This window comes from Platalea leucorodia, assembly GCF_965183815.1.
Source record: "Platalea leucorodia genome assembly, chromosome: 11".
In the NCBI taxonomy this organism is placed as follows: domain Eukaryota; kingdom Metazoa; phylum Chordata; class Aves; order Pelecaniformes; family Threskiornithidae; genus Platalea; species Platalea leucorodia.
Window position 1 is genome coordinate 4,077,612 of NC_138833.1, and position 14,326 is coordinate 4,091,937.

General features: G+C 36.5%; 1 protein-coding gene across 6 annotated transcripts in view; it reads left to right on the forward strand.

Moving 5' to 3' along the window:
* Positions 1-14,326, forward strand: part of TENM2 (teneurin transmembrane protein 2) — a gene marked incomplete at its 5' end in the record, with an annotated part of 535,531 nt that overhangs the window by 208,884 nt on the left and 312,321 nt on the right. For 2 of the 6 annotated variants that reach the window (XM_082323887.1, XM_082323888.1), the window contains one exon: positions 11,176-11,259. The exons of the other annotated variants lie outside the window; for them this stretch is intronic. In XM_082323887.1, the coding sequence (XP_082180013.1) occupies positions 11,176-11,259 (84 nt within the window). The remainder of the gene's footprint in view (positions 1-11,175; positions 11,260-14,326) is intronic. 6 annotated transcript variants of the gene reach the window in all.

Consider the following 14,326-nt stretch of genomic DNA (forward strand, 5'->3'; position numbering starts at 1 on the left):
TCTTTAATGAAGACTGGATCTTCATTCTGTTCCCTTTAAAGCAGAAGGATTTGATTTAGATTAACACTGGAACTACTTTTCAGACTCCTTCCTTCATCCCACAGCAGACCATGTATAGGATAAATGGCACTCACCTTGATCAACTAAAGTATTGGGAGATAAGCTGTGTACTGTCTTATGCTTATGGCATTTCCATGATGATAACTCGGGGGGAATCAGATTTATACTTTCTTCCCAGTCATGATTTGTCATTATAAGTGAACATTCTTTTAGGTAATATAGTCGATAACACAATTAACGCTAAAAGGCAAGTTTGGCATAATCCCAGTTTTAGCCTTTATGAAATATCGCTTACAGCATTTGTACAGAGTAAGATGCCATGAAGTTCTTAATTACCAGGATTTATAAGAAAATACTTCCGTATGCGCTGATCTTTCACTATATACACAAATAGTGATGTATGCTGTTATCATTTTGTGCGTGTGCGTAACAGAGGCCAGAATTCTGTCTGCAGTGTTTTGTGGGGAATTTGGCAATTCTGTGTAATAGCACTGTCTTCTGCTATGGTTTGGATGGCTTTTCTCTATCCACTAGAGGCTATTTCAGGATAAATTGACAACCTGCACTGTATCTTTTTACTCAATCACTTCTATGTGCAGAGTGCCAGTAGTATTTTCAGAATAGCACTTATCATAAGGAAAAAGTAAGCATAAATGGACTGCCGAGCATTTATTGGTACTCCTAGTTCTGTTGATCAGGAGCCTTGCCAGCAGCGTGGCTCAGCTGCCTGCTGAGTGAACAGGTAGATCCTTTTCTAGCCGGAGTACTTCTCCTCCTCAGAGATAAAAATAAGAGTTGGTGACTTAAGGATAGAATGAACAGGAGCTAAGACAGCTTGTCATTGCTGAATCTTGTCCTGACAGCTGCCTTAGCAGAATGCATTTGATAAACTGTGATTGACAAAATACTTGAAAACTGCAGCTTAAAACTGAATTTGTGGAGCATGCGAAAGTAGGCAGGATAAAGTAAGAATAGTCTTATGAGCACACAGAGCTGTCATCACGCACATTACCCTCTTTAAATTTGAAAAATAAAGAGCTGTAGGGAAACATAGACTGTCCTAATATAATTATCAAGATCATTACTATAATGGAGCCTTCATTTGAAGCTAGGTCATTATGCAATATTTTGTGCTTGTTTATTATACAAAATCTAATGTTGTAACTGAATTCAGTGGTAGAGAAAGGGCAAAACAAAAAATTCGGGTACAGTTAGTAGTACTTTTGGAGTCCATGCATAAATCTTGAAGTTTTATGGTCCATTTTGGTGCTAAAAAAAAATTGACAACAGTGAACCATTTCACTGACTTTATATTTCTGGTTTGAGAACAATTAGAAGTTTCCACTTATTGCAAATTAAGCTCAGCATTCTCCCAAAATGAAACCCTTCTAATGCATCTTCTGCACAACTGGAGGCACTCAGAGGGCTTTTCTCTTAGTTGGGTTGTCTTTTCTATTTCACATCAATATTATCTCCTTAATTGTCTACATAAAATGTTACGCGCCATGCCACAAGGTTACAGAAATGAATGACACCGCTTCTGTGTAAATACCGGGATGATTTTCAGAGTATTTCTATATGAATTCAGTTGCAAAAATAAGATACACAAGATATACAGAACACTTAGTATTGCCAACTGCAGAATGCTGTGGCAGTAAGCAGGGAGCACGGTAGTCTCCTTTCCTTTGCTGATTTTAGTCATTAGCCTGCACTACCAGTTGATGCATTTGTTGGTGTTCATTCTATTTCACATTTGCATTTAAATTCCTGTGAAGGAAAGATAAGATAAAGAGGTAAACAAATGATGCTTATTTGCTCTTCAGCTGAGCTCCTATTAGAAGTATGACTTCAAGAGAGAGAGAACATTGGGGGAAAATGCCTAGGTATTATTTACAAAGCATCATATGTCCATTCAGTCTCCAGCAGACTTCAAAAGGACATATCTCTGAGGTTTTAATGAAAACATAAACCAACAGGGAATAACTAAAAATACACTGAAAATGAAAAGGAAACTAGGTTAGTCGCCACATGACTCAGTATTTGTAGCTTAGATAGATAGAATATATTGCAGTGTTTTTCACATCGTAAATATCCTTCTGGTACATGTAGGAAGTATTGTCTATGTTTATTTACTCTAAAATGTTATCCCTTTAGAGTCATTGTGTCTAATGCTTTCTCTCTAACAGTGCACAGCGTGAACTTGTGGTATGTTTATGTATGTCTGTCTTGTCCAGGCAATTCTTCTGGCTCTTCTATAAACTGCTTGGTTGGTGGAACCTGGGCAGAGTCCTTAGGCTAGGTTCTATCTATCAGGAAACAGATGAGTCTGTCTATTACAAGCCTGTGTTACGTGCAGAGGGAGGCAGCTACCATGATGTGTAAGGTAAACGTACGTTGTTACATCAAAGAGCTGAGTTTTTCTGGTTTCTTGAGGGTGTTACAGCTGCCTCCTGCGCTTTGTTGTTCCATTCATGGGGCACACTTAATTTTGGCCTTTTTTTAAAATGAGCTGGGAAAACAGATATGTACGGAGGTGATCGTTTTCTGTATGCCAGGTGTTATCCAGAGTAGTGAAGACAAAGACAGTGAAAAATTTCCTGAAGAATCTCATGATGCTGAGTGGGTGGGAGAGAAAAGAGCGGGTGAAATTGATAATTGATGAGGAAATATGATGGGCTCTGAATTGTCTGTCGCTATTCAGGAATGTTATGTTAGTGCGACAGTGGACAATCCTATGAAAGGATATCCATACAATATTATAATAATGAAAACAACTGCCTTCTTAAAACAAACAAGGGGAACTAGTGGAAAGTTTATATAAAGAACAAAACAGAAAATATCATCTCTGCCATTCTGTAAAGGTGTGGGATATCCGTGCCTTGAATGATACCTTGTCCATATCTTGAATTCTCATTCTTCTGTTTAAAGAATGATGTAGTAGAATTGTAAAAGATAAGAGCCAGTGAGATGGGTTACCCAAAGAATGGCATAGTTTCCTTGTGAAGAATGACTTTAATAGTTTAATATTCTTTAGTCTAAAAAAAAACGATGACTGGTGACATGATTGGAGTCTGCACATTGGTGAGTGAGCTAGAGAATGTGAATAAGGAATGACTGTTCACTGCTTTTTCCCCATATGGGAACTATACAACATCAAACTAGCAAATGGCAGATCCAAAGCGAAGAAAAATCTACTTCTTCTTATAACATTCAGGGAAGTTGTTGGACTTCTTGTCCTTGTAAATACTAGCAATTTACTCTGGTTCAAAGACAGACTTGAGAAATTACGGTTGGACTCGATGATCTTATGGGTCTTTTCCAACCTAAATGATTCTGTGATTCTGCGATTCTACTTGATGGAAGAAAAATCCAACCAAGGCTGTTGGATAAAACTTTTAGGAACTCTGAGAGAAACTCCTAGAGTTTCAGAGGCTATTCTGAAGGATTATCTTTATATAGCATCATACCTTTACTCTAGTTTTATACTTTTCCTTAGGCTAGAGATGTGATAAAAATCTGACTCGCTACAGATTGTACTTACATTCTTTGTCAAAGGGTACTGAGAATCGATTTGTTTCAAAGCTGTAGGTGATCTCACTATAGAGGCTGAAGAGGTAGTTGGTGAAATTTGAGATTGAAATCATGTCCTTTGTAATTTTTTTCCCAACAAATAACACAGTAAGACAGTAAGTTTGTCTACTTGTCTTCTTGTGAATTGTGTGTCAGTTCCTAGTTCTTCAAAATTGTTTACAGGCACAGATGACAAATTAGCAACTAAATTACTTGAAAACTGTAATTTGATTTTTTTTTTTCACTAATAGAACTTGCTGTAGAAAGAGATCAGTAAGTAGAAGTAGGTCTCAATGTCGTTGAGGCTCCTCAATTAATTAACTTGGCTTAACAATTTAAAAACAATAATTCTTAACAGTGAAGAACATAACTGAATAATGAGAAAGTCAGATGCTGAAGTTAATACTTTAAGAGCTTTTTTGGTTTTTGTTTTTTGGGTGGTGTTTTTTTTTTGTTTGTTTGTTTGTTTTTTTTTGTAAGGCATTATTATCACTAGCATATTGATCTCAATCACCAGCTCCCTAGGAGCACAACTGTATGTATTTGGTTTGGGTTTTCTTTATATTTTTAGGGGCCACCTTAATTTTCAGTGAGCAATAAGCTACAGTGTTAGACGCATACAGGATGTTGTAGGGCCTATGGAATATTCAGGTCATGGAAAACAATGCCCAATATGTCAGTAGGACTAACATGGTAGCACTTTTGTCCTTCTTACCTTTTTTGTCCATATGCCTGAGCTTTACACTGTTCTTTTGACAGAAGAAATCAGGTTTTGGTGATTTGCTTTTTTGTTTGTTTGTTTTGGAGGAGGGGTGGGGTGACACAATGCCCAACGTGGTTATAATAACTTAGAGCTATTAGAATTGCATGCTTGTACTGGAAAACTTCTTCCCATTGTTTTATGAATCCCTTAATGCTTATTTTGCAGCTGTCACAGCGCTCCATTCTGCTGACATTTGTTGATAAATGAAAACAAGTGCAATCTTATCAAGAGCGGCTAACTTTGGTTTATTCTCTTACTCGCAGAAGCAGCAGCAAAGTAGTATGTGGCAGATAATTTCTACGGTAGTACTTTGGTTGACTTATTCTTTTTTACACTCTCAAGCTGAAAAAGTACAGAATATCAATATGTATCCCACAATAAGGAGAAAAATTCTTTTTAAGGGATTATTTTTAGAATTCTTTAAATTCTTTTTAGCCTTCTGTATATAGTTTTTATTTACAGTTTTGTGTGCTGCCAAAAGTGACAAATAACAGCGGTGGGTGCTTTAATTGAAGTGTCGATTGGTTGTAGTACAATGCATGTAGTTCCCTCTAAATTTAAACTTTATACCTGACCACTTTTGTTGTAAAACTTGATTAATGTGAATTTTGTCACCATATTTGTGTAAGGATACTGGTTTTAATTAGTGAGGGGTTTTTTTTTTGTTTTTCAAATTGCTAGATTTGAAAAAGTGATACAAACTTTCACCAGAAACAGTTCGTTTGGACTTTAGTAAATCAAATTCTCCCTGTTAGCCTAATAATTCAGATATTGGTCTTTCCAGGCATAAGTTTAAAATATAAAAACATAGTCATTGGAACAGAGGCTGAACTAATAGTAAAGTGTTATTTTGGAAAAAGACTTGCATGGAAGAGGTATTAAAGAAAGAGAAAGCAACCTTAGAGTACCTGTAGTTGCTACTTGAGACTGAAGCTTTTCTTAGTTTTTAATAAATTATTCCCATGAGAGTTGTGGCTTATGGTTTTATAAATGATGGGGATATTGACCCGTAGCTGAGTCATTGACCCGTAGCTGAGTCATTGACCCGTGTGGGGATACTCACCCATTCCTAACAGCATGAAGCAATAGTTGTTAAATTGACACTTACTTTAAAAAGCAAAGCAAAACAAAACCAGAAGGAAACAGCGTGAAGAAGAGAAAAAAATGTTACGAAGTTTCACTTCCAGTTTTTCTTTCGATGTGAGTCAATGACCATGTTGAATTAGGAGGCAATTACGGATATTTTAGATGTTGAGGCTTGACTGTTCAGGGGCATTTGAGAAGACTCGTTCAAATCACCAGTGATTTTTGTGGCATGATTTTAAAGTGGTCTTGTGAAATTGATTGAAACTCCTATGTAGACATATTCATTTGGACTTAAGAGGGCCTGCATTTAATTCTTTTCGGAAATAAAACAAGTTGAACCCATTTAATTTGACTTAAATAAATCCACATGAAATTTAGTTTCAGTTCCTCAGTGTAGACAGACTTCTGCACAAAGAAGCAGACACATCAATGCACCCTACTAAGTGCTGATCTGAATTATGCATGTCCCTGTGATTCTTACAGTACTAGTACATCCTAATGCTTTTATTAGTCCATAGGAGATGAAAATACAAAATGAAGGTATTTGTCATTTTAAGTCCTGCACTGTTATCTCTAATGTAGCTAGTTGCTTACTTGATTCTGTATCAGAGATGTGCAGAGCACTTGGAAAATCCAGCTCCTGGGGCAGTGGATCTGTTGCTGCTCATGTTTAGTAATATTTAGGACATTATAAAGAGCAATGTGAATCACAAATTCTTCTGACTCCCGTGTTGTAACCTTACCTTTGGTAGACAGAGGAGAGGGAAAATGGTGTATGTGCTGTTGAGTTCACTCAACTATAATAGGCTTTCAAATGTACTTGTACTAATATTAGGGCATTTTCCTTTGTAGCATTTGTCATTCTTGCATGAGTATTTGGTGGTGTGTTAACATACTTAAGTGTATACTTTCAAAAAATAAAATATGTCTTGTGGATGTTTTGTATTGGAGAATAATTCTGCTTGAGAGCTGCTAGTATACTATGCAGGGAAAGATTTTTTTAAGTTTAGTTGGCTTGATGAATGTGCTTCAGAGGAGAGAAAAATTAATACAACTTTTGTAAAAGATCAAACAAAACATTGGATATAAAATGTGCAATAGAACATAATAGAGTAAAACAGCAGATAGTAATTCTGTCGAGACAATATAGGAAAAGAAAAATTGTATGGCTCTCTTATTACAGAACACTTCATATTCCCATACTTTTGTGCATGATTTTTGTATTACTGACTTTTTTCTGATTTCTTCAGAATCATTATTTGCCTCCAGAAATGATATGCATGTAGCTTAAGAATACCGCATTTGTTATGTCTGTCCAGTATGCTTGATCCAAAATGTTAGGGGAGAATGTGATGAAAAAACAAAACCAAAAAAGGTTATTTGCAGAAAACATAGAACTTTGACCTGCCCAGTACTGAGAGAGCGTGCTGTCAGTTGTTACGGTTTTTGTCCTATTCCTCAAAAACCATAATGATCAGTAATAAGTGTTGAGCAAATAGCAGTGAAAATCTACTGAGGTGTTAACAGAGGAGCATCATCTGCTCCTTGAAAGTGTTCAGTAGAGGGGCAATCAGAGACAACTGGGACAAGCCTGAGCCACGTAGGTGTGACAGAAATGGGAGCGAGCGTTTGTTACTGGATCTTCTTGGGTGCATGTTGCGAGGGAGGGGAAGCAGCTTGAGAAATTAAGGGTATTTATTTGTAAGACCTTTTTTTTAATGCTTCTGAAGTGCTAGTTTATAAAAATAAACCATCTTTTTATTGTTTATTACCAGTAAAAACTGGGTTATGCCCTTTGATAAATAGAAGAGGGGAAAATGAGAACAGAGCTTAGGAGGATATTTAGGCTCTGGTCATATTTAAAGTTCCACAGTTACTTTCTGGATGAATGTTGACATAGAGGCATAAGAATTATGGGTGGAAAAAGCAAGCCTTATAAAATGCAAAAAGGTTTCATACTGTAAAAAAAAAAATCGTAAACAAAGTGCTGTCATCTTGAAGGGTGGAACATATACTGTGTGACTGGTAGCCAAGCTTTTAGTGATGCCTATTGGGACATGTTAAAAAGTGAAATTCCAGAATACCTGACTAAACTAATAAGGGTGAGAATTCATAGTGCATAGTTGGAAGCATCCATTCAGACGGGACTACGAAGGGGAGAATTCCAAGGGAAGAACGGAACTGGGGATGGGGTGGAAGAGAGGAAGAGGAGATAGGAGTGATGCGTGTTCCTGGGTAGGTGACAGTTACGAGCCATTGTTAGGCCAGCTCAACAGAGGAACCATAAATTAAGAACAACGTGATATTTGGTGATCAGCCTCTTTGCTGTGAGAAAGACTTGTCCTGTGGGGCCCAAGAATGCTCTGCGGTGGGGTCCTGATGAGCGGGACCTCTGCTTGCGTGGAGTCCAGGGGTGCCTCCTGGTTGCTGGTTACGTGGCATAGCGATAGAGAGGGGTTGAAAATGGGGAGAGTAATTACAGCCTTTCCCCGTCAGCCTTTCTGTCGGACAGCGAGCAGATGTCGTGTAAGTCTTGTCAGAGTGCCAGGCCTCATGGGAGCCTGCTGGGGTGTGAGGGGCATTAGATACATGTTAAAAAGGAGTAAAACGGTGGAAGCAGAGTATCAGTTTCTGAAAAGGCTGCTGTGAGGAAAGGAGAAGAAAATGAGTTTGCTGAATGCTGTGCAGAAGACTAGCAGCTAGTCTGAACATTGTATGCCTCACAGGAGACTGGTTTAGGAATTGCAGTATTTGTTTTCTCAATTTTCAAAAAGTGTTGCTAGTATTTATGTTATTACTTAAAATTAGCTGTATCTGCACTGATTTTTAACTTAAACTGGGACTTGAGACAGCAAGCCGAAAACTGCTACTCATTCATCCTTGAAAGTGATGTAGAGAAAGCAGATTTCTCTCTGTCAGTTACTGTAGGAGCAAACGGACCTGTGGACATGGGGGGGAGAGGGGGTGTGTTAGAGGAGTGTATAAGAGGAAAGCATAGTAAATTCACACAAGCTTTACCTTTTCCAGATGTAAAGTGTGGTGTCTGATAGGGACTAAAATTAACTTAATGATCTGAAGATTTACTTACACAAGATTTTTCTCCTAATTTTTGGAAAGGCCAAAGATTGTAGGTCATAGTCTATTCTTTCCTGTCTGATAATTGCAAAATCCATTACTATCCCTTTGAGATGTTTTTTATAAAAGACTGTACTAAATCTGAATAAAAGCCTAATAAGTAGATTAGTTAGAACAATAGTCCTCATGAGGATGTTTGATTCTGAGTGTAGCTGCTAGAGATAACCCTAAATGCAATTAGGTTTAACTCCCTGTGAGTGTCAAAGGAAGGTAATACCCATGGAGGCTTCCCTTCAGATGACGCTATTTTTAAAATGTCTCAACATTTAAATTATTCTTTCCTTTGGGCATTGATAACAAACTTTTTTTTTTTTTAATTGCTGGAGAAACACTGCTTGGGAACTTAGGTTTTAACCATTAGTTTTAGATGTTTCACATCAAAAAGAGGGCTGGCTCAGCTTCCTTGGGCAAGGAACAGTTTGTTGTCCTCATCTGTACCGTTTGTAATTGTAAGGATTGACTATCCCAAGGTGGCCACAGACAGGTAAAAAGAGAAAACAGCAGGTTCAGTAACATACACAAGCTTAAAGGGTAATGTGATAAAATGTCAATAGATAAGCTGGTGATGGATTAATTCTGGTTTTTCCTTTTGAAAGAGAAATGAAAGCAAAACTTCTATTAAAATGAAAATAGAGACAGTAAAGAATTCAAAAATTTGCATATTGTAAAATTGCAAACTACGAAAATTGTTTAATTTAATTTTAAGTACCACAGAAGAATTGCACTGCATTTAAGAATTTGGTCCTATTTTCACACAAAAAAGGAAGCGGGGGGGGAAAAAGCTTAGTGAAACAATTCCATTACTTCCTTTTTGATATATTCCTGTGTATGCATGTGTTTACTTATGTTTTAATTTCTCCTATTTTTAAAGTAGGAAAAATATGAAAACAATCTCATCAACTTTTAGTATTATATTTTTAGGAAAATTGCTGGTAACATCAAAATGAGGAAATTTGCAATGATTTTTTTATTTATTTACCGAAGTTTTTATATTGATAGTCATTGTGCTCCGTACTTCACATAGCTTTGCTTCACTTGCATATTGTTCTTAGAATTATCTTTCAGTAGAGTGTTCCTGAAAAATCTCCTCTTCTCCTTCCTTGCTTTTAAATCAAAAGTCTGTATCATCAAAAGTAAAGCTCAACTAATTAGTCACGAGCCAAAATACCTGCAAATGACTTCTAGTCATACCACATCAAACTTGAATTTCATGTCTGGCAAGGAGACATATAGGCAGTTTAGTAAACTCTGTCTGATTTTTATTGTTAGTAAAAGTATAACTTGTCTCTTTAAAATTACTTTTTTCCCCCCAAAGCCAGTAGTGTAAAACTCAGGAGCTGTCATTCCTTCACATTATTTCTGTTGCAGGCATTTTAGGTCCAAAATATTTGTGCTCTTAACAAATAGCGAATTTGTTGTCTTACATCTTTAGCATGCAAAGCACTTTATTTTTTTGTTTTGGTCAGCTGTTTTTGTATCTTTAAGTTGACACTTTTTGCATTGCATTTTCTTCTTTGCATATAATAAATTACTGTGGTATACAGAACACATTTTCATTGTTGATTCTGGTGAGTGTTGGGTGCAAGATTAAATTATTATCTTGTAAAAATTATTAAGGATTTTAATCTGAGATGTATCAAGTAAAATAACTTCCCATTGAAGCCTTAAAGGCAGTGAAGAACAAGAATTAAAGTGACCATACATTAATTATTAGGCTTCTTGTCTTACTGGTTTGTGCAAGAAGATTTATGTAAATAAATAAAAATAGGTTTTATGTTTCCTGTTTATTACATCTGAAAACTCTCCTGTTGTTATTATGAAATTTAATAACACTTTTCAATTGATTTTTGTGCTTTTGAAATTAAGAGGACTCTCTAATTACTTCATGTTTTCAAAATCCGGGTATATTTGAATTAGTTGTACAACCAAAAGAGACCTGTTTTCTTTTTGGTCAAAGAGAAAGACTACTCAAATCATTATGATTATGTTGATAGTCAATCTAAAAGTCATTATGCTGTAATAAACGTGTAAGGAGTGATATATTACAGCTGAAAGTGTCTGTTTTCCAAATGTATCTTAAGAATCTGTTTTTAGATAATAAAAATTATCTTTCAGAAGGATGTAATGATACGTATTTGGCTATAGGAGTAGTAGATAATAGACGAAAAATAAGTTAGTGTGATCTTAAATACCTACTGTACAGCATGTATGGAAACTCTCATGGACTTCAGGTTAAATTCTAACACACGTATTATAGCCGGATTTTTATGTGCGTTGTCCTTTTTCCTGGTTAATGAAAGTGGGTATGTGTACCTCCTGCAAAGCAAGATTTCACCAGTACTGCTGCTACTCAATATGCCTTTTTATATGTCATTGATAACAAGACAAAAGAATTCTCAATCTCTAGTTAATAATGAGTAATGTATTTTTTATTATTCGGGAATGCTTTGGGTGGGAGGAGGTGAAACGCTCTCTTGGCTGTATTACACCAACAGTGAATGGAATGGAAGAGAAGGAGGACAAGAGCCATCTCTAAAATGTATTTATTTTATTTCATTTAGATTTTCACACACACCTTTCTGAGAAATTGAAAGACAGACAGACAAGCTGGCAGCAGCTGGCTGAGACAAAGAACTCTCTAATACGTAAGGTTTTTATCTTGCTTAAACTGTATTCCTTGTAAACTTAGAACCTAGTTTGGAATTTGTGGGTTTTACAATGATTTATCTGGTTCTGTTTGTGTTCTGCTTATTAAATACTGTGGGATTTTTTGTTTGTTTGTTCCTCCTGGGTATTTATATTCTGGTGAATAAACCTGATCTCTCTCTACTACTTATTTCTATTTCATTGTTGAGTATTAACCTTCCTGATTTGATTGAACTAAGTAAGGGTGGGGTTTTTACTGGAAGTCTTCACTGGGTGATGAAGGGGCTGCATTTTCCCCAAGCTGATGCTGCTTCATGGGACAGGGCTCATTACACGGAGAGCGAGCGAGCGAGCGAGCTAAGCCATGTAAGAGGTGCCAGATCTGGGTACACACAGGCATAATTTAAAAACAATATGGTACCTGTATCTGGCAGTATTTTCACAAGGGCAATTACGTATTTTCCATCCCATTGGTAAAAGCTTGCATGTGATACATGTTGCTTCAGGGATTATTAAATCTGACTTAATAATGAAAGATTTAGTGATAGCTCTGCTCCTCTTCAGTCTTGATTACAATTTTTTTGATCTAAGAGTTTCGGATTCAGACAGTTAAACTTGGTGTAGCACTGAAGTTTTGTCTCTTAGGGACTGTGTAAAACAATCAGAGGGTTTTATTGGTTTGTTTTGGTTTTGTAGGGAATCACCTCATTGATAAAGAATTTTTTTTTTTAAAGTACCACTACTTCCCACCCCCCCACACCCTTTTGTTTCCCTGAGAGCAAAACTCCTTTGGGAGGAGGAGGATGTTTGGAAAAAGCTTGCAATGTACTTTTTAGCAAAAGAGAAAACTAGCAAGCTGTAGTAATATAAATCCAAAGACATCTTAAGGACTTTTAGTACAAAGATAATGAATGATTCAGTGACGTCTTCCTCTTGATGTTTCTGGAATTCAAAAAACGCTTTTCGTCCATTGGATATGTACACTTATACTAACTATACTATCAGTATGTGCCCTTAGTAATTTAGCAGGGGCCATTTTTTATAAAGTCTTTTGTCCCCAACACTGCAATTTTTGCCTTGTATTTGACTGCCTAATGAAATGAAAGACATATTTTGATACTTCATTCTTTCCTTCCATTGCAGCCGTGACCTAGTACATACATGAAAGATACCTTTCCATTTGGGCTTTTCATTTAAGCACTTAAGGCAATGCTTTGCTGAATTAGGGACCTAAACGGGAATAATATTCTGCTTGCTTAATGTTTAAATGAGACATAAAACAAGGTTTTCTCATCACCCCCGGTTTGATTTTCTGATCTATTTCTTTCCATAATTGCTTGATTGTTGGTAAAAACTAGTGAATGGCATTATGCTTTGAATCTCAGGGTCTGAGCAAATCCTGGGACAGTTTCTTACATCAAAATCTGGAAAGTACTGAGCATCTGTGACCATTTCATAGTTAATGCGGCCCAAGAATGCTCAGTGCGTTTTCAAACTGGAGATAAGGACCGTTTTTTGTATTTCCATGCTTCTTCGAAGAGTGGGAGCCAGGGCGTTTGGTAGAGCAATTAAATTTCCCTAATGCTGGTATATAGTACTAAAAATTGCCCAAGGTGGCATGTGTATGGTTGGTAATAAAGATGAAATTAATAAAGAACAGAAATGATCTTGTAAATGTCTCTGCATTTTTGAAGTGTTCATAATTATTGGTGTTGCAGAAGGGATTTTGGCACAGGGAAAATGAATGGGTTATGCTATTTAGGCCATGCTAAATCTCAAAGAAAAATACTCGAGTATGTTTTCCAGGATCATGGAAAGGTTTTACCCTACAAATTGCATCCACCTGAACAATGCCTTTTCTCCTTTGAAGCTTTGAGGCTTTTCATCAAATATTGCTTCCCTTTGGTTTAGTTCTTTTCCCTGACAACCTGATACCCTTCCCAATTCAAACAAACTTGATTTATATATTGCTTTTAATTTCTGGTATTGTGTTTGTTCAGGGCTCTAGAAATTAAGAGGAGCATGAGAATGTATTAATAACTATATAGCAACTCAAAAATATTTGATGGTAGTATTAATTCCCACCTCTGGCTTGGCAGTAACATGAATTTAAGAAAATAAGAACTGAGGCAAGCAATAGAAAAATTTAGTACTTTTTATGACTTATGAGTCTAGTTACTTGGACATACTGAATCTGATATGGCTAGTAAAATAGTTCGTTGCATGCTCTAAGAGTGGTAAGAAAGGTGCAGTGAGCTTATAGGTCCAGATGTGCTGACTGGCATTGATGTCAGCCAAATCTATTTTGTTAATAATTCAAGGGAATTGACCAAAACCAAGCTTTCTCTCTGTTCCTTTTAAAATGTGCCATAGGATTTTTTACATCAATGTGGATGCTGCCAAAAACAGACAGATGGCACTAACCTTGGTTTAAAGCCTCAGGTGGCTGAGAACGCATCCAAATAGCATTGCAAAGCTTTCCGTGTGCATGTTGTGTCAACAGAAGAGGACTCTTTGTATCACCATAAGTAGAGCCCTCAGACTTTTCATTTTAAAGGTACTCAGTTATCGAGTGTGCTCATTTAGTGGGTGGATTGCTTTGCTGTGTTCTAATAAAATGTTAGGTTTCTTGATCTATTCAGCTTTTGCTTTGCTAAGGAGAAAGATGCTGCTGGTGCAGACCAAGAGGTAATGGGGAAAAAAAGGAGGTTAAGTGCTGAACATAGGTATTATAATGGTCAGTGCTTCAGAAATTCAGGCAGAAGGATTGTTATCAGATCCATGTGCAGACTCTGGAAGGAAAAAGGATAAAAGCCTCCTATAGGAAAATATCTCGCCTATGTAGTATTTGGAGTAGACTTAAATCTCACCTTTTCTGACTTCTCTTTTTTTTGGAAGAAAAATTCTTAAGAGAAACAAACAAACAAAAAAACCGCCAAAAAATAGCAAATCTATCTCATACTAAGCATCTAGAATTAAAAACAAACAAACAAAACTACGCTGAGTTTCTTTTGGTAGCTGTAAAGTAATGTAGCAAAAGCTCAGAGATTTATCAAAAACATTAAT